At 35.6% G+C, this 25,888-nt stretch overlaps 1 protein-coding gene across 1 annotated transcript; it reads right to left on the bottom strand.

Moving 5' to 3' along the window:
- Window positions 1-1,096: 1,096 nt before the first annotated feature.
- LOC142339832 (uncharacterized) lies at window positions 1,097-25,566 on the bottom strand. Its single transcript, XM_075390128.1, has 4 exons — window positions 25,167-25,566; window positions 24,519-24,747; window positions 3,924-3,979; window positions 1,097-1,250 (listed from the first exon to the last, which is right to left on the bottom strand). The coding sequence occupies exons 2-4, from the start codon at window positions 24,689-24,691 to the stop codon at window positions 1,147-1,149; spliced, it is 333 nt and encodes a 110-aa protein (XP_075246243.1). The 5' UTR covers window positions 24,692-24,747; window positions 25,167-25,566; the 3' UTR covers window positions 1,097-1,146.
- Between the last annotated feature and the right edge of the window lie 322 nt (window positions 25,567-25,888).

Here is a 25,888-nt window from a genome sequence, read left to right as displayed (position 1 = left end):
GGTGAAAGTGGTGAATTGCGGTGAATTGTTTATTTTCACCGCATTTAACGGATTTCTTACAAAAAAAACTTCTGTACATGGGATTGAAACTCTCACCTCCTGCATGTCAACAACTTATTATTCCACTGCGGCATCTGTAACCTACTTATTTTCTATTTCTTCTGAATTTAAATCAGATTCAATAAACGTTGGAAAACAAATGCGGTGAAGTTCGCAGTGAATTTTTGTGAGAATTACGGTGAAACCCGGTGAATTTTTTTTTTCACCGCATTCACCGCGTTTCTTACATTAATTGGCCACAAAAATTGATGCGGTGAATTTTGGTGAGTTTAGCAGTGAACTTTTGTAAGAAATGCGTTGAAATGCGGTGAATTTTTTTTTCACCGCATTCACCGTAATCACGGCATTTCTTACAACAATTCATCGCATTCACCACACTTCTTAAAAAAATTTACCCAAAATTCTCGACCCGGGATTAAAGTGGCATCACCAGATGTGATTGAGGTGCAAACGTGACGCTACGTGAGAATCACCAAAGTTGTCGAAAAATGTGATGAGCCAGCGACACAAATACAGTTTGAAATTTTATTAGAAATTTTTTTCATATAACATAAATTTGTTCATTAAACAATTGAATTCATTGGACACGCAATATATGGTAACGTTTGGAACCAAAAATGAAATGATGTAACACAATTTTGTCATTGACGGATAAATTTTGTGGTAAATAAGTTTATGAAGTTTGAGATCTTGGTCAGTCAACTTCTGGCAGTGAATAAGTTTGCTTTCAGAAGCAAACAATTTTTTTTCTGTCCACCAAATTTTTGCTCCCCTTTCGCTGTTCGTGACCGTTGTCTGTTTGTTTTCTTAAGAGATAATGTTTCATTTTATTGTTATTTTTTTAAATTCCTTCCATGTGATCGAAACAAAAAACCAATGCTGTCTGCTGTGATCCATATGCAACCTAATAGAGTACCAGCCTAATAGTATTAGTTACACTTAGAATTGATATAATAGTGAAATAAAGTCCGTGATACTACAGTGACCAGAGGCCGCTTAGTTGATGAGAGTCGGTGGGGGGGAGGGGGGGGGGGGGTTGATATTAAGTGTTGGGGTAATGAACAAACTGTTCGATCACGTGAGGAATCAATTAAGAAGTTCGATAGTGCTGTTGTTGTTGTTAGCATTGCTAATATCTTCATTGGTTGAGTTAACAAATGCCTCCTGTAGCTCCTGCAGACCAGAGCCCACTAAAACAGAGAAATTTTTATGCTCTTTTATTAAAATGCGAGAATCACAATATGTAAGGAAGCTTTGAAAAGTTAAACAAGCGTCAACTGGTTAATTAACAAAATAGAAAATTAAGGAATTAATGTATTTTCTTATTTTACGACTTTTGTAAAAGTAAAATTTTTGAGTTAGTTGGCAAATCTAGCCATCATGCTAGGAGCATGCTTGGATTAATTCGGAGTTTCGAGTTTGAACTGTTAACATTTGTGATTCCTGTTTGATACTTTATATATTAACAATAAGGACGTACGATCTGCACTGTCAGAAGTAAAAATTTAGCTTTTTCGAATTCCATTATGCAAAAGAATCACGAAGGAGTAAAGCAAAATTGGGTAACCGACGTACATCGTGGTATAAAAATTTATGTATACCTAAAAATTTTGACGGGACCGCAAAACCACCCAATATAGAAGTTTTTTGGTTCAAATCAATTCTCTAGCATCTATCTTTTACGCTTAAGCTTTTTAAACATAAAGTAGACAATTTGTAAATTTTCAGCATCTGATTCAAATGTGTGACCTTTTTTCAATTTTTTCAATGGAACCGTCTGTTATCGTAATTTTCGCTTCGAAAGTAACAATATTTTATCAGTTGGATTTAGGTAAAAAGAAGTTGCTATCACTGATTTAAGCGCAGGACTACTATCTAGCTAAAAAAGAGTTAATGGAAATTCAGGATATGCGATTTTGTTCACCACCAGTAAGCAAAATTTCTGAGCAAGTTACAACTTTGCGCTTAGTTGGACATGTATCTCACAGTTTCAGCCACTCTGCTGGTATTGTACCGCAAGGGGGTACTTGTCAGAACTCTGAACAGTCAGAACTTGTCAAAACCGAATTCTTTATTTCAAGAAAGCTTTTCCATTTGTTCAGAGTCAATGGTTTTTCACAATTGGTCTACTGGAAGGGCTTTGAGACTGTTAGTTTTGGAACGTTTGCATGCGCGCTGCAAACTAGATCTTTAGTTTAAACTGATTTGCTTGTGTATTCTGTCAACGACAATCAAACATTTCGAATGGTAACAGCTTGGTAAACACCGATAGCATAACGGCTCAACCATTTCTTCTGTGTAAATGAAGAAATGCGAACAACTTCTTGTTCAAAATTTTAAAATTTCACACCCTTTTTCCATTGTAGCTCAAATCAATTTTTTTAGCAAAAAAAACAATTGAAGATCTCATTTTAAGCTGCACGTAGGACGTAGGTTTTTGTTTTCCTTTTTCTTAATTTATCAATTAGCTACTAGGTGCAGTATTTTTTTGCGAGAAAATGTGTTGTCTGAGCTCCGACCGTTGAAAGTCAAACAGATAGTTTTAATGTTAGGCTTTTGAGGAATTAAAAATAATTATAAAAAAACTTTAGATCAAGATATTCTTCATAGAGAAGAGCCGGACATTATAGACAATGCCAAAATCGCCAAAACCTACGTAAATGAAGAAACGATTTTTAACGTTTGGCTTCCATTTCATTATCAAATGATTTGAAGGGAATATTCACTAACTGATTATTTCTTCGAAAATACCAATATCTATAAAACTTTCGTTTAGAAGCATTGTTTTTAGCGCTACCTTTCCGTTCGAAATTAAAAATCATTAGTAATTAAAAACAAACTCCGAGCCAAATGTAAAGCAGTGTCTGCTTTGGATTGCAACAGCTATTCTAGAGCTACAATCAACATTGATTTGGCTCTACAGGACGAAACCATGAAGAGAACCAACGGACTAAACACTTTGCGTTAAGCTTTCCCGAAAATTTTGAAAACGAATCAATAGGCTTCACCATTAAAAACTGTTATTTTCAGTCAAAAAAGATCAGAAGTAAGGTCCAAGGAACAGTATACGTAATTTAATAATTTAAAAACCCAATTTTCAGTGAATAGAAGAAAAATGATAAACTGAAGGATGATAATGACTACAACAATTTGAACATTCTTGTCGTTGGGGAACTGCATAATGCCTCTAATGAAAACACAACACCGTTTTCATTTTCAGGATCACCATACTGCGAAAAAAATCGAATTGTGGCAGTTAAGTGGAATTTTTCCACCTTTTAGTCAGAAAGTTATCGACAATGAAAATTATTGCAAATTCCTTGAATAATTTTTTTGCAGGTTTGCATCAATGCAATGATGTTACTCACTCATTGCCGTCTTTTAATGGTAAAAGGAATGATTTTAGTTTTCTATATTTAACCAGAAACAAATTTAATAAAATTTTGAATTATTTATTAAACCACATTTCAGTTGAACTAAAGTGAGTTTATCCATGGTCATTGAATGATAGTAAATTGTCTAATGGTACTCACGTACGTACAGTTTCCATCAAATTAGTGCATCCTTAGAAACAGTTTGCCCGTCTATCAAAAGAAGCCTTCGTAACTCCTCCGTACAAAAAAGTAGAAAGATTGGAAACACAAATTAATATGTTTTCTATTGCAGCAAATGACACAGAATTTGTACTATGAAAAAAAATCATCACAAAAACCCGTCCGGTTTTCAGAAAGAAAAATAATATCTAGATGCAACCATTTCTCAAACTCGAAAATAAATCACTGCATAGAGAAAAAAGGGATATTGTTTTTAATATAGCAATGCGGAATACAGCTATATGCGAAATATATCGAAAATCAACTTACCCTTGTGTAACTTCATCGCCACAGTTTCTATGGCAACCTTCATGTCTTCAAATGTCCTGAAAAATAGTAAAGAAGTTCTCCAAATTGAACAATCTCTGTGATTTCCGATTAAGAACTCATGTTTTCTGGCATCCATTATTACTAAGAAGAAGAACAAACGAATTGCTGTAAAAGTAATTTTAAATAAATTAAACTGTTTAGTTGATTGAGGCTTTAAAACGATACAAAACTTCTAACTAACACATAAATTTTTACATGGAAAATGTGTGCTCAGTAAAAACTTAAATACAATTAAAAAAGCAATAAAATTTCCGTCGTAAAATTAGTTTTTTTAGAGCTTAGCTTCCGTTTCTCACCAAAACAATTACCAAAGAGAAAGAAAACTAAATTGGAGATTAATTTCAGATGTGTCCAAATCCATACTAATTTTCGATTAAGAAGATATTTGGTAGTTTTGAAAGTTATCATAGCACTGTTCACAACAACAAATAAGTCTTTGAATTTGTCTCAACTAATTTGCCCTTAATACGATGGAAGAACTATATTCTCGACTAGTTTTTGTTCTGTCAATTTTGACGGATATCTTTAAAGAAGAGAGTTGTGAGTGGTAGTGTTAGAAAGTCCGTCAAAAGTAGAATTTGGAATTGGAAAGATTTTTTGAAAATTGTTTCATTCAATGAGTTACGAAAGGCTGTCTCTTATAAAACAATCCATTTTTGTTATTTTACGTCAAAAACAGACAAGTGAGTTTTCATATCCAGGTGTTCCAACGATGTTCCAATCAAAAATCTCATGGTTGCTGTGACGTCAAAATGAAGGTTTTTAGTAAATTTTTAACTGTTCCTTATATTTTGAACGCGTTTGTTGTCTTTCTGTATTCTTTGGACATACTTAAAATATTTAATAGTCGGCATGGTTTCCTAGTGTTGTTTAATTGAACACAACTAAGGCTTTGAGTTTATTCTCAAGGGCTATTATTACTCTGAAGATATCAGACTTTATAAAATTTTTTGAGTTTTTGAACTTTGCTTTTCTTTAATTGTATTTTTGTCAATTTGTAGCTTTGGTTTTTACAGACTGGTCCCTTAGAAAATAATAGTTAACAAGTTTGTGTTACTGTTCGATGTTTTGCCCATATTTGCTGTTCCTCTTTGACCTCCTGAGAACTCGCAATTTTAAAAGAAGATCCAACAGGCGTTGAGAAAAATTCATATTTTCAGCGCATAGATAATGTTTCAAGGTTTATGATTATTTTGCTTCTGTTGTTTTTGATAAAATTTTGATGTTTACCAATATTTGTTGTTTTTTGGTGGTTGTATAACATATTCTGGATATTGAAATGTCTCAGTAAATGCCTAATGAGGAAAAATTGTTTTTTTAACTCAATTTATAGCTGTTGGTTATCATGGCTTTGAGTTGATTTGTTTGCTATTCCAATGCGTTTTGAACGTGAGATTTTGATACTGGTCAGCCTATGTGATTCTTTTTGTTGTTCCTCTTAAAAGACCTCATTGATTTTCAAATGAGGCTTTAAAGAAAATATATAATTTTTTTCAGCTGATGAATTTTTCTTTTAATTGCTAAAACATTGTGTATTTTCGTGGACTGTCAGTGAAACTTTGAATTTGGCAGGTATTTATATGGTAACAGGTCTCGTCGGCTTACTAACTACGTACATGTGAATCACATTGCAAATTTTAATTGAATTTTTTAAGTCCTAATTAAGAAGCAATGTACATTATGGATTTTACAGTAGTCCATTTCTTGCCTTGTAGGCAACACTCAACGTATTCCTTCGAGTCCTGGAGGGGAAACAGTAGAACGTTTTATTGAGAAAACTAACAACCTTTATAGTTATTTTGAATTGAGATAGACTTATGGAAGATTCATGGTTCGAAACGCAAAATTATATAAAATCAATGCATAAATCAACGCAAAATTATGTAAGATGAACGCTAGTTTCAACAAAAATTTCTGTAAAATCAAGAAAACATGCAACATACGCATAGCAACTCAAAAAAATATACAATACTTTCTTTTCAACGCCTCAAGCGTACTTCTTACATAAATTCAACGCATTCACCGCCACTCTTACATAATTTTTCGTTTTTCAGCGTTACCATCTCGGTCTTTGATTTATACGCATGAGACATTAGGGTAAAAAATACAGAATTTTACGTTATTATATTGTAATTTGCACTCAATAACCGATATTGGCACAATAGATATTAACGGATATCAATCGTAAATTTTGGCCGCAACAGACTTTATTTCCGAAAATCGCTAGCATGCTAGCATTTTTGTTACTCAATGAAGGAAACGTTTAGAAAATTTCCTTTCAAATCTGAAACTAAAACGGAAAATTGTGATCAAATTTCCCTAAAAAAACCGCTTTTTTTGGATATCGGAAACGATGAAATTCGTTTATTAGTCTTTTAAAGTCAGCACTTGACATAATCAAGAAGTTGTTAATATTAACTTCTTACTTCTGAAATAAAAGCATCTGATGACCAACTACCTTGGAAAAAATTTCTTAAAAAATGAAAACAAACGTAAAAATCTCTTTAAAGGAATTAAACACGGAAGAAACAAGTTTTAGAATGCCATATCTTAACAGTGCCACACTTTAGAATGCTGGATCTCAATTTATACTGTGGCAGAGCTTAAAGTACTCAAACAAGTAGAAAAGTGCTTTTCATTTGGAATTGAATGTAAAGTAGTTACATATAGCCCCAATAAATGAGCACGTGTCAATCGAGATTTTTCCGTTTTTGCCGACTCCCAGTTTAATGAATGCGCATTATTTGCACCCCCAGACCCACCTGCTATATTTTAACAGTGATTTACTACGTAATGGCAAAGGCTCTCTAACGGTGGGATCATAACGTATTGGGGAGGGGCAAAAGCGGAAAAGATCAGTTGACCGATTTTCCAAAAAAATATCTAAGTCTGAAAGTCTAGGTCTGAATCTTTCTTAATTTCAATCAATCTTCTCCAGAAATTTTCATGCCTTTGAAGTTTTTCACAACTCGTTTTTACCAGTGTTGTATCCTCGTCAGATATCTTTCAATTAGGAAAATCTTTTTTTAAAAAAAACAGACAAATGGATAAAATGCAGTATATATATATATATATATATATATATATATATATAAATAGCAGAAATGGAATCTCTTGCGTTTGTACACCACCCAACAGTTTTTTCTGCTCCTCCAGTTACAGAGGTTGTGATGTTATGCAGTGAATCGCTTATTAAAAAAGCGCACATGCGTATGGAGGTTGCAAATAATACGCACCATCTAAGCTTGGAGAGCAGAAACCGAAAAGATCCCAAAATGATTGAAAAGTTAAGAAGTCAAAAATTGTTCAACAAAAGAGTTTCATCAAGAAAATAAAAGAGCTGATTGTCCGCAAAAGTATTTTTCCTGTTGTGTTCTGCAGAAATTGGCATCTACTTGTTTCCCCCAAATCATCCAGAAGCTAACCTCCAATATGGTGTTTAGCTTGCTGGTGTGAGAGTGCAATTATAGTGTGTGGGTGTCACTATAAACACTACTTGATCCTCAAACTTTTTTTCTTTTCGCAAAGAAAAACTGTAATCACTTTTGCGAGTAAAAACGTTACATGGCTCTGCAAAAGTCACTTCGAAACTCTGGCAAAAATCTCGAAACGCTTTGTCGTTCTTGATTAATTCAACACTTATTCAGTGAATTCATCAGAGCCACGTAATCCATACATCACTAATTAATTGACCATAGTTGCGGACAAGGGCTGTTAAGTGATCTGGACTGGCTGTTTTCATAAAAAAAATACAGGGAATTCAATATTTGGTTGGAAAAAAAAACAGCCTTTGTGTTTTTAAGGCTTTTGTTCAGTCCGGTTTCTTGCTGCTGTGATCTAATGGCTACCTTCTTTGTATTATTGCATCTGAATTTTTATTGTAGTCTTTTTTTGACAAAAAGCTACCATTCGGCAAAGTAGTTTTTTCTTTTTATAGTTCGGTGCCATTTTCTGCATCAAAACTTTTGTTGGTAAAACTTCCCCCATTTCAGCGTGAATATATTTTCAACTCGACCGTTGTTTTTCCAGCTAACATACTACAAAATTCAACTGAGTTTTGCAAATGAGAAAACAATGGGGGAACAGTGATTTGAAAAGCCAACATCTAACTTTTCTGCTTTTGTCACAAGAAGTTATGAGATAAGAACAAAGCCCGCTGAAATTAAAAGAGAAGTGATGAAAATGAAGAAAAACACCCAAGAAAAAAATTTAAGGCTTTGTGTTCAAAAAAAAGTTCCCATTTTGTCAGCAGCCTTATATTGGATTTAGAACACAAATTTCCTTTTTCAAAATCACTCTTGCTTGCATTGACTTGGCTGCCATTTGAACAAGTTTTTTTTCAGAGCTTAAGTGAGAACAACGCTGTAACGTATACCCTAGTCAAGAACAAAAGTTAATCTTGCATGAAAAAAAATCTTGAAAAAAAGAAAATACAATCAAAATACTTTTGAATCAGAAAACGCAATTAATTTTTTACTTGTGTTTTGATGAATTACAATCAATTGTTGGCATATCCAGAGTTTTTTGCGCTACTGAATGCAACATTCTGACAGCGTCTATTTAATTTTCATTTTTCGTTTATTAACTTGCATTTTGTGCTAAATAAACGACTTAATCATTTTCTTCTTTTCAAAGAAAATTGACTTTAGTTGCACTTTTTAGCAATTTTCATAACCGATACCTAACAGACAACAAGAAAAACGGCCCTTTTAGTTGTATTATGGATTGCCTGGGCCCTTACTGTTTGTATGTGATAAATTGCAATGGTTTCTAAGAATTCAAAAGAATAGAAAGATTCAACGAGTTTTTTGGGCAAAAAAAGTGCTTTCTTTATAAACAGGATTTTTGCCTGTTTTTCTTGGCTTTCATAAATTTTTGGCACATCCAGATTTTTATGTGATACTAAGAGCAAGGTACTGACGGCGTTTATCTTATTTCCAGTTCTGACTTCATTAAATTGCGAAATGAACGAATCAATAATTTTCTTCTTTTCAAATAAAATTGACTATTGTTGCATTTTTTGCAAATTTCATCACAATTACCTATCAGACAACAAGAAAAACGGTCCTTTTTGTTGGATTTTAGACTGCCTGGGCCCTTAATTTTCGTAATTTTTATTTTGCACTGGTTTCTAAGAGCTTATGGAATGATTCAATGAAATTCTTGAACAAAAATGTGTTTTCTTTATAAACGGATTTAGCAAGTTTTTCTTGATTATGATAAATTTTTGGCACATCCAGAGTTTTCTGTGCTTCTCAATGCAAAGTAGTGATGGCCTTTATCTTGTTTTAAGTTGTGCGTTTAATAAATTGTGTTGGGTGCGAAATAAACGACTCAATAATTTTCTTCTTTTGAAAGAAAATTGATTATTGTTGCATTTTTAGCAAATTTCATAACACTTACCCATCAGACATCAATAAAAACGGTCTTTTTAGTTTGTATTATGGATTGCCAGGGCCCTTATTGTTTCTAAGTGATAAATTGCAGTGGTTTCTAAGAATTTATAGAAAAATTCAACGAGTTTAATGGGCAAAAAGAAGTGTTTTCTTTATAAAAAGGTTTTACCTGTTTTTCTTGGTTATGATAAATTTTTGGCACATCCAGATGTTTCTGTGATACTAAATGCAAGGTACCGACGGCGTTCAACTTACTTTCAGTTCTGAGTTTATTAAATTGCGTTTTGTTCGAAATAATAAACAACTTAATAATTTTCTTCTTTTGCTAAAAAGTTTAATAGAAGTGAAAGATGATTCACTTTTGTTGCACTTTTTAGCAATTTTTGTAACACCTAACAACCACCAATAAAAATTGTAATTATAGCGGTATCATGAACAGTTTGAGCTCCTAGTGTTCGTCAGTGATAATGCATGGATTTTGCGATGGTTGCTAAGAGTTTATAGAAGGATTCAATGAGTTTATTCTTCAAAAATAACTTTTCGCTATATTCAGTTTTTACATGATTTATTGATTACGGTGAATTTTTGCCATATCCATTGTTGCTGCTCTATTATGAGCAGGGTTTTAATGGCATTTTTGCCATTTAAAGTTCTCATTTTACTAACTTTTTTTCCGTGCGAAATCCGTCAAGGTTGCTATTATCGTGTTTTCACTTGTAGGTAGCGAACCCAGATTTTTCTATTATCCTGAGTTGAGAAGAGTTTCCCAACCCGGGATAACACACTAAAGGTTACAACACACTAATTTTGGAGTTTCGCCGTGCATGGTGGAGCAATTTCGGTTCCGGTTTTTGCGTAAAGCCTGTTTTGAACATTAGTTTCAGATTTATGGGGTCCCCTATAGTGTTTTCTGTAGGAATGTTCAAAATGACCCTGCTTTGGCTGTAAAGCTGTGTAACAACGGTTAAAGGTGTTGTTATAATGCTGTTTTATGAGGGTATAGACCCATTAAAATGATTCCTAGGATGTGCTAGAGTGCCAGGAAGCTACGTGTATGATTTCGAAAAAAATTGAGGCATTCAATGAACCCCTTTTGGCCCCACTCATTTTGGCCCTTTTGGCCCCACTCTGTTGTGCAGAGGTGTATATCTGGTTATAAATCTTGTGTTATAACGTTGTATTATGCTGTAATAGACTCATTCGATTGTCTCCTTGGCTGTGTCAAAGTGTCAGCGAGCTAAGTGAAAGATTTATTGAAAAAAGTGTGTTGCCATGACCCCACCCATTTTGGCCCTAAAGGGCCAAATTCCAATGTAAAGGGTAGTAAAACCGCGTAAAAGTGTTGTTCCAATGTTATATAACTGTTTCTTAGACCCAGTTTGATGTCTCCTAGTTTGAGTCAAAGTTTCAGGGTGCTGCGTTCAAGATTTTCTGAGAAAAAAATGTGTTTTTATTACCCCACCCCACCATTTTGGCTTTTTATGACCCCCCATAATAAACCCAGTGTGGGGTTTGCAAGATTATGTGTGCAAGATTATGTAAGATTTTTTCATAGCAACAGGATAACAGGTTTTCGAAAACATGACACTTACGGATACCGCCCTTTTTTGGGCCATGACGTGCGCTCGAAATTATCACTTTGTGTCTTTTCATAACCACATCAGTCAAAATATTAACATAAATAAGCTAGTAACTGTGCCTTAATTCGACGCTGGCTAACAAAAATTCCTGTGCTTGATGTGATATTCATGAAGTAGTGCTTTCAGATCTCTCTGTTGTAATCCTTCAAGTTTCGTACGCAGAAAACATCAGCCAGATAATATTAACCTTGTTTTAAATCAGGGAAACGCAATGATCACTCCTCTAGCTGTTCACCCAATAAAGTTGGTTTTTTTCGTTCAAGATGGTGCGCTCTCGTTGATGCTAATCAAAGAATCGGTATATTGAAGTCAAAATTTTACTTTATTGCCTCTCTCAATTTTGATAAGCGTTATCTTAAACGTAGACACTGCTGGTTGTTTGTTGTCTTTGACCAGCACTGATGTGCCTAGAGTGGCTTGTTGTGACACTGAGAAGGTCATTAGGGCTACCGGGTTGCGTACAAGATGCGTCCTTTGAAAGCGAATCTTGCGACAAATTTTCCGTTTTCAATTTTGGGTTGTTACTCTTCTCTCTTGAACCAATCTTATGAATATGGACTTTTTCAAACTGACCAAGTGTCCGACAGCAAGGCAGTGAGGTCATGAGCGGATTGCAGGGTAAACACTCAGCCCCTAGCAAATGCTTGGGGTTAACAAAATAAGATTAACAAGAACAACTGGAAACAAATTTTCTACTTGATCTTTTAATCGCCTTGTGTCTTAGTCTTACTCATCCCCGAGTCTCTGCTACTTTCACAGTGATAACTTTTTAGTAAGTCCCGGCAGATTTATCCGATGGCAGATTTATCACTGTGGAAGTAAAAGAGACTCGGGATGAGGAAAACTAAGACACAATTCGATTCAAAGATCCAGTACAAAATTTGTTTCCAGTCGACATTGTTAATCTTTGTTTGTTCACCCCAAGACTTTGCTAGGGGCTGAGTGTTTACAATGCAATCTACTCATGGTCTCGCTGCCCTGCTGCCTTAAAATTGGTCTGTTAAAAAGTCTATACTGATAAGATTGGTTCAAGAGATAAGACTAACAACAAAAAACTGAAAACCGAAAATTTGTTGCAAGATTTTTCTTTCGAAAGACGCATCTTGTGAGCAAAACGTTAGGCCTAATGACCTTCTTGGTGCCTCAGCAAGCCACTTTAGGCCCTTCAGTGCTGTTCAAAGAAAACAAACAACCAGCAGTGTCTACGTTTAAGATAACGCTTGTAAAAATTGAGATAGGCAATTAAGTAAAATTTTGACTTTAATATACCAATACTCTGAGCCGTATCCCAGAGAGTGAACAATTTTGTGTATGCACATTAAAAGAGCCATGTCAATGTTAGCAAAACAAAAAATCTATGCGCTCCGTAAGGGAGACATAGAATTGTGGTTTAGATAAATTTTCTGATAATTCTAACAATATCTGTAACCATTAAAACTGCACTCTTCAAATTCATCTCTCATTTTTAATTGCTCCAGCCAGCATAAAAAAGAGGTGAATATGGCTTCAAGTTGAAAAATGAGAATTGAAAATGGAAAAATGTTTCCTAGATGAGTTCTTGCAAACCAAAAAGATCGTCGACAGTGCAAGAGGACCTGGAAAAAAGCCATAGAGGTTACACAAATACCCTCTGATTGGCTCTTCCTGACCTATTGCGAATGCGATGGAACGTTCAGTCGGGTAAGACCTGATAGCCCCCCGTTGGCCTGAAAGTTTTAATAATGATGCCAAGATCTCACTGATCAAGGCGATATAGTTAAGATCAAATCTGGTCCTGAAAACATTCCCCAGGATGGTGAAATCAAAATGGTTGGTGCTGAAAAGAAGGTTAAATTCGTAATGACTAATATGTGTCTGAAAAAGACCGATGCAATAAACGTTAGCTGTTTGAATGCGAGCGGCGTCGTCAAAAACTACAATAAACGGAGTCTCCCTGAAGATAATGATGATAAAAGAAATTGCTTTGAGATAGAGAGTCGGAGCCCAGAAATTGGATCTCATCCTGCTACGATGCTCAGACCCAAACTGTTACCTGAGTTTGATGATCCTGTAATTGCCGATGACTCGGACATTGCATGTTCTCTAGTCGACGAATTTCTGGACTACCATCAGGCGAAAAACAAAAACCAACAAGCTGCAATATCTTGGGGCCTTTCAAGTAGTTCAGATGAGATTATTGCTTGTGTTTCTTAAGAAGGGTGCTTAAAAGTAAATTAATTCCGGCGCTCTGTCAGGGACGTCGGAATATCTTTTAGCCTTTGAGTTCTCTTATGTTAACTCTACGAACCAGAATCGCAAGAAAGACGCTAATCCTAGTTTTTAAAGACTTGAAACAACTCTATAGTTAGCTCCGGATCTACAATGATTAGGAAAATTCGAAATAAAACCTCGAAATTGCTTGGTGTTGTTTCATTTTGTCATATTTTGTGTAGGATGCTACTTGGGAGCAATTTTGTTACTTAATGGGCCGAAACGAATCTCGTCTAGAACCTGGAAACAAAAATGCGCGTCAATTCATGACTTTCGCCAAAAAGGCGATGGACGAAATAAATCGCCTGCATAAAAATTCGCGGTATAAAAGGGCTGATGGTGGGTAGACGAGAAAGTTGACGGTGAGGGCGATACTGAGGAGTTCTTGTGGAGCGAAAACAACAAGCTCTCTTCCTGGTAGTACTCCAAGAGAGCGTGCTATAAATATCTCAAATTGCTTGTGGTCTGAAGAGGAGAGGCGCTTGCTCTGTATCGACCCAAGGAAAGCTCTAACCCGGAACAGAAAACCTGCAGACGTACTGAGGTTTTCCATGATGCAATGAAAAAAGTCTTTGGGGCCAACTTTAATGCCCAGAAATACCGAGATGTATTGAAATACCTAAACCAATAGGGAGCACATTTGCAGAAAAAACAAAAAACTGAGAAAGAAAACGTTCCCGCCGACGAAAATACCAACCAGTAAAATAAGCCGGTGCTCTGTCAGGGACACGCGGTCTTGCGTTAAACAAAAAAGAAACTACATTTAACTGCTGCTGTACTTTTTAATTGCTCGCAAGCGAAGTTTGCAGCGATTCTTTTAGTCCTGCGATCTTTTTGCGATTTTTCGGTTGAACAGTTTTAGTCTTTTTAAATTTCATCTTTTGTCTTTAAAAGTGTTTAAAATTCATCTCCGAAATCCAGGTAAGAGGTAAAGGCATGATGGCATTAAAATCTCTTAGAATCTTACGGCTCACTATTTTCTAAGTATCTAAGATACTTCTAAAAGTAACTTAAAATACTTTTAACTGTTGCTGTTCTTTTTAAATGCTCACAAGTTAAATTTGTAGCAATTATGTTAATCCTGCGACCTTTTTATGCCATTTTTTAGTTGAACAATATTTGTTGTTTGAAATTTCCCCTTTTCAAGTTTTTCAAAATTCGTCTCCAAGAGCAAGCTAAACAAATAAAGATATTAGGGAATAAACATCTCTGAGAACCTTACGGCTCACTGGTCTCTAAGTATCTAAGATACTTCTTTAAGTAACCTTAATTAGTTTTAACTGTTGCTGTACTTTTTAAATGCCAGCAAAGAATATTTGTAGCAATTACATTAGTCCTGCGGTCTTTTTTATGCAATTTTATGGTTGGACATTATTTGTCCTTTAAAATTTCCTCTCTTGTCTTTCAAATCCTTTAAACTGCGGGCTTTACAATCTCTCAGAACGTTACGGCTCACTAGTCTTTAAATTTCTATGATTGCGACGAGTTACTTGAGAGCAATTGTTCCGAAGTTATCGGTTATCTTTAACTCATTTAGTTCTCTTCACTGTCTATTTGGAAACTGACTTGTATAATAATTAAGACGGGAGAAACGATGGTTTTTGGTGATTGTTGATTGATATGTTTAGAATATTAGAAAAAAATGCCTATTTGTATAACAGCTCAAAAAATATTTTCAGATATGAATCAGAAAACCATTAGTGAGCCTACGAGCCCTCGAAAACAATCAGTACACCAAAATAAATTTCAAGATAGATTGTGAAGATTAAAAGAGTCATGAATTTTTCGTTGATGATTTGTTGCCTGAAACGAAGTAAACTACGAGCTGAGTCGATTTCTTGGCGATGAGTACTGCGAGAGTCTGGATTCGGTGAGCTACGAACATGTTATTTACCTTCCTAGTGATTCTTTTTGCAGCTGGGCATGTTTGCTAAAAGCGACATAACAAAGGGTAGCATAATAGAGGGCGTTGTTGTTGTGTTGGCTGAAATTAGGGATTAAAAAATAATTGCAGGCCTTTATGATGTATCCATACTTTGTAGTAGGTTAAAGTATATGCAATTGTTAACGAATTCCTTAACGCGTCGTGCAAATTAAATATTGAGTATCGTCAAAAGGGCAGAATTTTTTTTGTGTTGCAATAAAAGACATTTTAATGGGGCTAGAGGGAACAGTTTTCTACTAAAATCATGTTTAACGTTGATTTTTTTGTGTCCACGCAAATCTGAGAATGGGGATCCTTTTCCTACAGCACCGAAGGCCTCAAAAAAGCGGAAACTGATCTGTCCACAGTCAGCTGTTGGAACTCCACCAAAAGGTAATGTATCTATACCAAAACTAGAAATCCCTGTCATGAAAATTTTTATCGAAAGACTGAAACAAGACCTGCTTCTTATGATGTATCAAATAATTCTAGCAATGTTAACGATGATTCTTAAGAACAATACGTTTCATGTGATTCTGTGTTTGGTGAAATTGGCGCTGCTTTAAGTCCACTCAAAATGAGCACTCCTTCGAGTTCACAGCAACTTGTTATATCAATGTCGCCTGTTGAACAAAATAATAATCAAAACGATGAACCGTTGTATGAACCGACAGATATTGTTTGTTCTACTCCTGTTTGCTTGCAAGATTTTGAAACTCAGGAAATCGAAAACACAAAGGACCATATTGAACATTTTCCTCTGTTTCAAGAAGATGAGACTCATCTTTTTTCTGGCAGCAGCTCAACTACTGATTGCTTTCTAAAGGAGTTTGATGCAATATGTATTAAACATAAATTAGCATAGAAATCTCGACGAGAGTTTTTAAAGCTGTTTTCCAAATCATTACCAGTTCCAAATATTCTATTCTCTGAGCTATATGTTCTTTGTTTGCCTGATATTGTTACAACAGTTTTTTGGGGATGCAAAGGTTTGTACAGTAGACATTAGGGCTCAGATAGAAAAAATTTTGGCCAAATGTTCCGCTAAGATACTTATTTATTAGGGCGAAAACTGCTCTTTGGCAAACCGTTGGGATCAGATTAAACCTAATGAAGGGCAGATTGTTTTAAACGTAGATGGTGCTCCTGTATTTAAGTATCCAAAACTTTCAGTTTGGCCTATTTGGGTTCAAATCTATAACCTTCCACTTAAATTGAGAAGTGTGTTTTCCAATTTAATGCTTTTAGGACTCTGGCACGGCAAATTGAAGCCAGATTTCAAAAAACTACTTTCTGCTCTGGTTTTTGAACTTGAATATCTGCGAGATGCAAATCTTTTCATTGAAGTGTTAGGGGCAATTAGGTTTAGAGTGCGACCGCTTGTTGCAGATATGCCAGCCACAGTTTGCGTTCTCTGTGTGATTGAGTTTAACAAATAGTCATCTTGCCCTCATTGCTATATACATGGTTTCTCCAGTAACCGAAGAATGTTATGTTCATATAAAAAGGTACTTAAGCTCAGAAAAAATCTTGATTTTAAAGCTTGCGGCTGCTATGCTGATCGAACAAACGAAATGAATTGCGGTCCTAAGTCTTCTACCCCTTTTAACAGCTTAATGTCTTTACACTGGGACTGTCCGGTTGATCCTATGCATCAGGTTTTTTTAAGTACTGGAAAAGTTTTGACAAAAATGACGATTTTGTTTTAAAAAGGAGAGACCTTGATAGCAGCAGAAAACTTGATCAAAAAGTTAAGAGTGCGGTTCGATGTAAAACATTAACCGAAAGCCTTAAGTGAATTAAATTTTTGGGAGGCGTTTGATTTTAATTTTTTTTTTAAATAGCGGTCCTCTAATTTTTCGAAAGCTTCTCGTGCCTAAGAGATTTTTACAGTTTTTGTTTGCTAATTGTGGTGGTCAGACTTCTTTCGGACATCATTATAGATGACTCAAAAATTGAATGCGCAGAAAACTAGGCGATAATCTGGGAAAATGCTTGTTTCAATTAAATGACAGATTTTTTCGCGTTAGCGTTTTTTTTCGAAATGTGTTTTTTATGAGTTGTTTGGCCTTGGGCCTTTGGAAAAAATCAGTGCTTCCGACCTTTGCTATAAAACTGTGGTTTTGGTCAAAAAAAATTTTAAGTATTATGTTTAATGAGGGAAGGATTTGAGCGTTATTAGGAGGAAGAAACTTTGTCGTTTTGTTAGTTGTCTTGTTCTTGTTACGTTAAAACAATTGAACAACGTGTTTTGTTATAAATGAAAGAACAAAGAAACTGCGCTGACAGGGCCTGTCTGTAAACTCAACTTTTTAAGATATACATATATTTCTCCTGGTCCAGCCAAAAGCCAACCTTCTTCATTGTCGTGGACTCGAATCTAGTCCGTCTCGAGTACCAAATATACCAGGACGAACTTTTAACAAAACATGAAATAATTCTACATTGCAAGCCAGGCTTTAGGGCGGCACATCTTGTGGCAGAAGATTTTGCATTCTGCTCTCACTTTGACTGCTGCATTTTGTTCTTGGGCAACAATGACATCACAAGGCACCCGACTAAACGCTGAGTAATACCACAATCCCGCCTCAAAGCCGCTGCAAGTCGTTGTGGCTTTGCTAAGCTTCTCATGGAAAAGGGTGTAAATATAAAAATTGTCGGTCTGCTCCCGAGGCCCGATGTCTGCTATGAACTAGTCAAGGAAACAAATTAGTTTATGCAAATCTTTTGTGGCTCGTCATATACCGGGCCCCGCAAAATCCACCACAACCACTTCCTTTGATGGACGAAAGAGCGCTCTATCGTTGTTCCTTCGAATCTGTAAAACCCGGATGTGAAAACTTTAGCTGCTTTCCTGCTATTACAAACACTTGAGAAAAAAATTTTGATAATTGATTTTTATCCAACTTCAATTGAATTTTTCTCGTACTTCCTTTACATCACGTTTAAGGTATTTAATTTAATTGTTTCAAAAAAGCAAAAAAAAAAAACAAAAAAGGATGAAAAAGCCAAAAACGAAAAAAGATGTAAAAGACAAAAAAAAAATTAATATTGCATTATTCTAGACAGCCATAAAAAATTTGCGTTACGTTGAAAAACTTAGCAATTTCAATTGAAAAAATTAAAAAAAACGACAAAATAACCAAAACAAAAAAGATGTTAAATATTATAGTCAGATATATTGTTTACTTTGACCGAACGATGTTAAAAAAGTTTTTACTCTGGAGAAATGAAAGAAAGAAGTGAGAATCAAAACTTATGTAATATTGAAAGCAACAATTTTTTTTGCAAACTTGGCAGTATTGTTGCCGTAAAGGCCGTTTTTTGATGTTTTAAAAGTAAAAAAATAGGTTCCTCGATGAAAACGATAAACCAAAACAACCATAATTCCATATGCCGCATTAATGAAGTCAAAATTTAAGATTGTTCGATAAATGTTGCGGAAAAGTAACTTGCATAGCCAAATTTTAAATTAAAAAAGATTAAGAAAAGAAAGATGTGCTCTGTCAGGGACACATAAAACTGGGTTCATAAATTGGGTAAAATTTTTCTTCTGCCGGGCTTTTGCTGCTTGTCACAATGGTGAAGGAGTGCCGTCTTCTCATTTTCTCTATTCGGAAAATGAGAAACCCCTTTGCGTGCTCGCCTTTTCTTCAACAGCCTTACTGTGATAATATGGGTTTAAGCATACTCCGTGCTTGTTTCATTTTTTTCAAGTTCTCTGTTTCTCCTGTTGATTTAGCAGACCATGTTTTGATTGCTGGCAAAGCATGTTCGACCAAAATTAACATGAGATACAGAGTGTTCGAAACGAAACGGAGCAATGAGCACAGAAAATGCCAAAAAACATACTATTACAAAAAAGAGGTTGAAGAAAAGACACGCGCACACGTGTTCCTTGCAATAGTTGTGTTCTCACTCACATTATCTTCTCATTTTTCTTTCTTCCGTTCACATTTTTGATCCTATTGTTCATTTTTTCAGCTACTGTTTCTGATCGTTTGCGTCTTTGCGCAAACAAGCAGAAAAAATGGCGGAAAAATGGACAATTGGATTAAACATGTGAACGTTGGAAACAAAAATGAGAACAGAACGTGACTGAGAATGCAACTATTTCAATGAACAGTCCCTCTCCGTGTACGTTTTTCCTGTTTTTCCCTTCAGCCAACTTTTTGTGATTATTTGGAGACTTGTACAAATTTAGCACTCCTTTTCCCACTGTCAATTCAAGTTCCTTGTGTCTCAGATTGACTTTCGCAAACCATGTTTTTCCTTGCAAGCAAAAACTTGGTTTGCCAAAATCAATTCGACAAACAAGGAAATTGCATTGAACGCGGGAAAATGAGTACAAAATTTTATAAAAGTCTTGAAATCATCACAAAAAGTTGGCTGAAAGGGAAAAACAAAAAAAGCACACCGAGAGGGACCCTTTCTTGGAATAGTTGAGTTCTCAGTCACATAATGTTCTCATTTTTCTTTCTACCGTTAACATTTTTTATTCTATTTTTCATGTTTAAGCCAATGTTTCTGCTTGTTTGCGTCTTTTTGCAAACAAGCAGACACTGAATGGAAAATGAACAATCTGATTAAAAATGTGAACGGTAGAAAGAAAAATGAGAACAGAATGTAACTGAGAACACAACTATTGCAATAAACAGTCCCTCTGTGTGCTTTTTTTGTTTTTGTCTTTCATTCACCTTTTTGTGATGATTTGGTGACTTGTAAAAGTTCTGTACTCCATTTACCACAGTCATTTCGAGTTCGTTGTGTCTCAGGTTATTTTTGGCAAACCTCGTTTTTGCTTGAAGGCAAAAACTTGGTTTGCCAAAATTAACTGGAGAGACAAGGAATGTGCATTGACAGTGAATTGATACAAGTCTCCAAATCAGCACAAAAAGTTGGCTGAAGGAGAGAAAACAAAAAAAGCACAACGAGAGGGAGCCTTTCTTGCAATAGTTGAGTTCTCAGTCACATTCTGTTCTCATTTTTCTTTCTTTAGTTCCCATTTTTAATCCTATTGTTCATTTTTCAGCCAGTGTTTCTGCTTGTTTGCGTCCTTGCGCAAACAAGCAGGAACGCTGGCTGAAAAATGAACAGTAGGATAAAAAATGTGAACGGTAGAAAGAAAAATGAGAACACAATGTAACTGAGAACACAACCATTGCACGGAAGAGTGCTTTTTTGTTTGTTTTTCGGTCACCTTTTTGTGATGATTTGGTGACTTGTACAAGTTAGGTACTCCATTTACCATAGTCAATTCAAGTTCCTGTGCCTCAGATTGATTTTGGCTAACCATTGAAAGCAAAAACTTGGTTTGCTAAAATCAACTGGAGAGACAAGGAACTTGCATGTTTTTCCTGTGGGTTGGGTTTCTACGGACGGTCACAGTTAGTGCCCGATGTCTCTTTCTGGTGGGCTCCTCTGCTAGGCTTGTTCTGCTTGCGCCACATTAGCAATTAGGTATTTTTTCTCTTTTTCTCTCCCTTCCCCTAGGTGTTTGGCGCACTCATTAGGAGTTGCTGTGCTTTTGCTTCTTTGGGTTGTTTGGTAGGGGGTATCCATGCAGGTTTGCGCATGGCTGTCTTTCTGCTGTTCTGTGTTGTTCAGTTTTCTTTTCTTTTCAAGAACAGGTGACACTCCGAGGACGAGGAAATGATACCCGAGGAGGAACTGGAGCAAGACTGGGCACGAGGACTTCTTCAACCCGGTTTGGTTGGTTCTTCTTTTTCGGCCCTTTTTGCAATGGTTTGGTTTTCAGAGGCGAATCATTTTCATTTTCTCCTTTTCCGTTTGCACCTTCAAGCCTTCTTTTAGTTTCATTATAAAATTTTTTCGCTTATTTGTGCCAATGTTCCGCAAGCCAGCTTAAATAGTGACTGATGAAACCAAAAAAAGCTTAAAGATGCAAACGGAAAAAAATGAAAATGATTTAACTCTGAAAACTCAACCAATGCAAAAAAAGCAAATTGGGCGCCTGTCTTTTCTTCAACCGCTTTTCTGTGATGCTTTGGTTTTGCGCATATGCCGTGCTTGTTGTTTTATTTTTTTCAAGTTCTCTGTATCTCCAGTTTATGTTAGCAGACCATGTTTTGACTGATGTCAAAATTTGTTCTGTTAAATCAACAGAAAATGCAGAACACTTTAAACGAAATATTAAAAAATACTCGATTATGTTCAAATTCATTTTATCAGAGAAAGGATGACGGAAAGAAGGGGGCGCACTCTTGTTTCTTACAATAGTTGTTTTTTTTTCAGTCACAAACTGTGCCCGTTTTCCTTTATACTGTTCACATTTTTAATACTTTTGTTCAATTATTCTTTTATCAGTCATTTTTTTGATTGTTTGCGTTTTTGTGCAAACAAGCGGAAAAGTGACAAAAGAAATAAACTATTGGAATAAAAATGTGACCAATAGGAAGAAAAAGGAGAACAGAATTTGAGTGAAAACACATCTATTGCAAGAAACAGTCCCTATATGTGAGCTTTTTTGTGTTTTTTGCATACAGCCACCTTTTTGTGATGATTTTTGGGCTTTTACCAATTCTCTGTTCCCTTTTTACTCTTAGTTCAAGTTCCCCGTGTCTTCAATTGATTTTGGCAAACCAGGTTTTTGCATGCTTGCAAAAACATGGTACGTCGAAATCAATTAGAGACAAGAGGAACTTGAACTGATGATAAAAAAAGCAACAGAGAATTTGCACAAGCCCCCAAATCATCGCAAAAGGTGACTGCATGCAAAAACCACCAAAAAAGAACACCAATAGGGTCTTTTTTGTGCAATAGTGGTGTTCTCAGTCGCATTATGTTCTCATTTTTCTTTCAAACGTTCACAATTTTAGTGCTATTGTTCATTTTATCAGCCAATGTTTCTGCTTATTTGTTTTTTTTCTTTCAGTCACCTTTTTGGTGGTAGAAGTTCTGTACTCCATTTACCAGAGTCAACTCAAATTCCTTGTGTCTCCAATTGATTTTGGCAAACCACGTTTTCGCTTGCATGCAAAAACATGGTTTGTCAAAATCAAGTGGAGACATATGGAACTTGAACTGATAGTGAAAATAGAAAAGAGAATTTGTGCAAGGCCCCAAAATCATCGGAAAATGGCAGCCGTTTTTTTGTGCTGTTTCCTTCCTTTTTTCCTGTGGGTTGGGTTTCTACGGGTACACTAAGTGGTTTCAACGGGTACTCCGATGTTTTTTTTCTGGTGGGCTCCTCTGCTAAGCTTGTTCTGCTTGCTCCACGTTAGAGTTCAGGCATTTTCTTATTTTTCTCTCCCTTCCCCCTGGCGCAAGCATTAGGAGTTGCTCTGCTTAGGCATCTTTGGGTTGTTCGGGAGGGACATCCATGCAAGTTAGTGCATGAAAGTGTTTCTGCTGTTCTGTGTTGTTCAGTTTGCTTTTCACTTCAGGAACAGGCGACACTCCGAGGACAAGGAAAAGACACACGAGGAGCTGGAGCAGCTCAGTTGGGGCTGACTGGCGGGCACGATGAGTTCTTCAACTCGCTTTGGTTGGTTCTTCTTTTTCAGCCGTTTTTGCAATGGCCTGGTTTTCAGGGGCGAATCATTTTCATTTTCTCCTTTTCCGTTTGCACATTCAAGCCTTCTATTAGTTTTATCAGTCAATGGTTTTTGCTTGGTTGTGCCAATGATGCGCAGGCCAGCATAAACAGTGACTGATTAAACAAAAAGAAATCTTAAAGGAAGTGAAAATTATTTTTTTCTGAAAACTCAACCAATGCTAAAAAGCAGTTTGCGCGCCTGTCTTTTCTTCAACCGCTTTTCTGTGATGCTTTGGTTTTGAGCATATGCCGTGCTTGTTGTTTTTTTTCAAGTTCTCTGTGTCTCCAGTTTATTTTAGCAGACCATGTTTTGACCGATGGCAAAATATGTTCTGTTAAATCAACAGATAATGCAGAACACTTTAAACGAAATAGAAAAAACTCGAATATGTTCAAATTCATTTTATCACAGAAAGGTTGACGGAAAGACAGGGGAGCACTCTTGTTTCTTGCAATTGTTTTTTTCAGTCGTACTCTGTGCTCGCTTTTCTTTATACCGTTCACATTTTTAATCCTATAGTTCAGTTCTTCAGTCATTCTTTTGCTTGTTCGCGTTTTTGCGCAAAAAAGCAGAAAAAGCGACTGAAGAAAGTGACTGACAGAATGTGTGTGAAAACACAACTATTGCAAGAAATAGTCCCTCTCTGTGTGCTTTATTGTGTTTTTTTTTACTGCAGCCACCATTTTGTTTGCGGGGCTTGTAAAAATTCTTTGTTCCTTTTTAGTGTTAGTTCAAGTTCCCTATGTCTCCAATTGATGTTGGGAAACCATGTTTTTGCTTGCATGCAAAAACTTGGTTTGCCAAAATCAATTCGAAACACGAGGAAGTTGAACTGAAAATAAAAAAGCAACAGAGAATTTGCGCAAGCCCCCAAATCATCGCAAAATGGCTCTGTCTTTTTGCACTGTTCCCACTCCTATTTTCCTGTGGGTATGGAAATGTTTCTGCTGTTCTGTGATGTTCAGTTTTTTCTGTTCACGAATAGAGGACACTGTAAGGACGACACTCGACGACGAGACGACACCCGAGGGTGACGATACGAAACCCAAATAACGATCAAGAAAAGAGAAATTTGAACAAAAACAAAGAATAGAAAAATTTAAGAAAAAGAAGAGAAGAAGAAATGGCGCAACGGGCTTTCTTTCATGTGATAGATTGATAATTCGATGTCTTTGTTTCTTTTTGTAATGCATTTTTATTTTTTTAGATTCAATTGTTGACGCTTCCAAAAGGTTTTGTTGCTAGGATAGGACTTAGGATAAGGACCTAGAACGGCTCTTTCGGCTGTTTTTGAACGCTGTTTTTTTATGTTTTTTGTGCCGATTTGTGTCTTCCAAAAAAGTTTATCTCGCAAGTTCTTGCAGGAATCTTGCAAGAAAAAGTTAATTCTTGCAAGATTCCTGCAAGATCTTCCAAGAAAAAGTTAATCTTGCAAGATCATGGAAGAATCTTGCAAGAATCTTGCAAGACGTAACATCGTCTTGCAAGAATCTTGCAAGATCTTGCAAGATTAACTTTTTTTCCGACTCGGGTATACACTAACAAATTCAGTTGAAAAAGATCACACTTTAAAGGTTGAAAACAAATCATTCGCCGCCAAAAACTGCAATTTCACTGCATTCACCGAAATTTTCACACTTTTTAAGCTAACATCTTGAAAATCTTATGTAGCCGGTTATTTTTGACTCGGTGTCTAAAACTGAAGTTTTAACTTTCCTTTGCCTAATTTTTAATTTAAAACAATATGATAAATATTATATACCAACTCTTCAATTTTCGTTTCAGCCTCGGCCAAAGTATACCACAACGCTAACTCGCTCAAAATCAGAAGGAGAATGACACCGCTCAGCACAATAAGCGCCAGAATACGCCCCGTCTTTGGCTCGTTCTTTCCTCGACCCATTCGAGCCTCTTTTGCGGATGTTCCATTTTGGTCCATTTCTGATTTATTGTGAGAAGGATTCCTTTGTGATTACGGGCACTTTTTGTCGTTTTCTAAAATTTCTTATAAGAAACTTGTGTTTTCTCTCTGAAACTTTTACAAATCAATGAGATTTGGCAAAAAAACCGATCAGCAGAGCTTTTGTTCCAAAGTTTTGCAAGATCTTGCATCATTGTTGTTCGTCTTGTAACGATATTAATTGTCTTGCAAGATTTTACATGCTGCAAAAGATGAACATCATTTTCAAGAATCTTGCAAGATATGGAAAGATAAAAATGTAAATATTTAACTATGTTTATGATTCAGAAATTTTCCATTTTGAATTTTACGAATTTGAATTTTGAATCCACCTGGTCTTGCTCGGGGCAATAATTTAGCCCTACAAATTACATTTTTGTTACGATTGGATAGCGAAATTTTTGGTCTTTAGAAATAAATGTTGCTTTTGCAAATGTTAGAGAACTTTACAAACCTTGATGAGAATTTTTGACGTCTACTCGAACGGCGCCAAGTGTGGTCAATCTTGAGGAAAAATAATTTTGCTCAATTTATCAAAAAATAAACTGAAGCAAAATCTTAAACTAATTGGCAGGTAGATAAAAGAAGAGCTACGTCTCAAGTGATGGAAATTTCCTCTCTTAACGGAAATTTAATGGAGGTAACTTTTAAAGGAAAAATTAAAATTGAGTATATTTCATCCACTCAAATTTGATTGAAAAGTTTTGGGGGAACTTTTGCCTGCCCATAAAATTAAAATTGATATAAAAAGTTAATGACATAAGGCAAAAAATGTGGGAAAAAAGTCAGTGAACAACTTTTTTTTGTGTGGAGAAACTCTGAAATGTTTTAACAGAAAACAGGAAAACGAAAACTTGATTAAACTGCGATAATTTCTGATATGAAAATGAAAATGTCGCCACAGAAAAATCATTTTAAAAGAACTTGATGGACTACTTTAATTAAGCTGAAAGACTCGAAGTTGATTTTCCTGATGTTGAGATAAAGGAATAATTGATATGTAACGAAAAGATATTTTAACTAAGTTTTCCTTCCTTTCTGTGGAAATTGAGTGATTACATTACAAGTCACAGGAGGTAATATTAAAATTAAAAATGGTCAGAAAAAAATATTCCGGTTTTAAGTGCATTAACACAAATTTGCACGCAAATCATTAAGTAAAAAAGTATCTATATT

Source organism: Convolutriloba macropyga, chromosome 5 (assembly GCF_964194025.1).
Source record: "Convolutriloba macropyga chromosome 5, txConMacr16.3, whole genome shotgun sequence".
Taxonomy (NCBI): domain Eukaryota; kingdom Metazoa; phylum Xenacoelomorpha; order Acoela; family Convolutidae; genus Convolutriloba; species Convolutriloba macropyga.
Note: the sequence above shows the minus strand (reverse complement) of the source record. Positions and strands in the feature narration are given on the sequence as shown.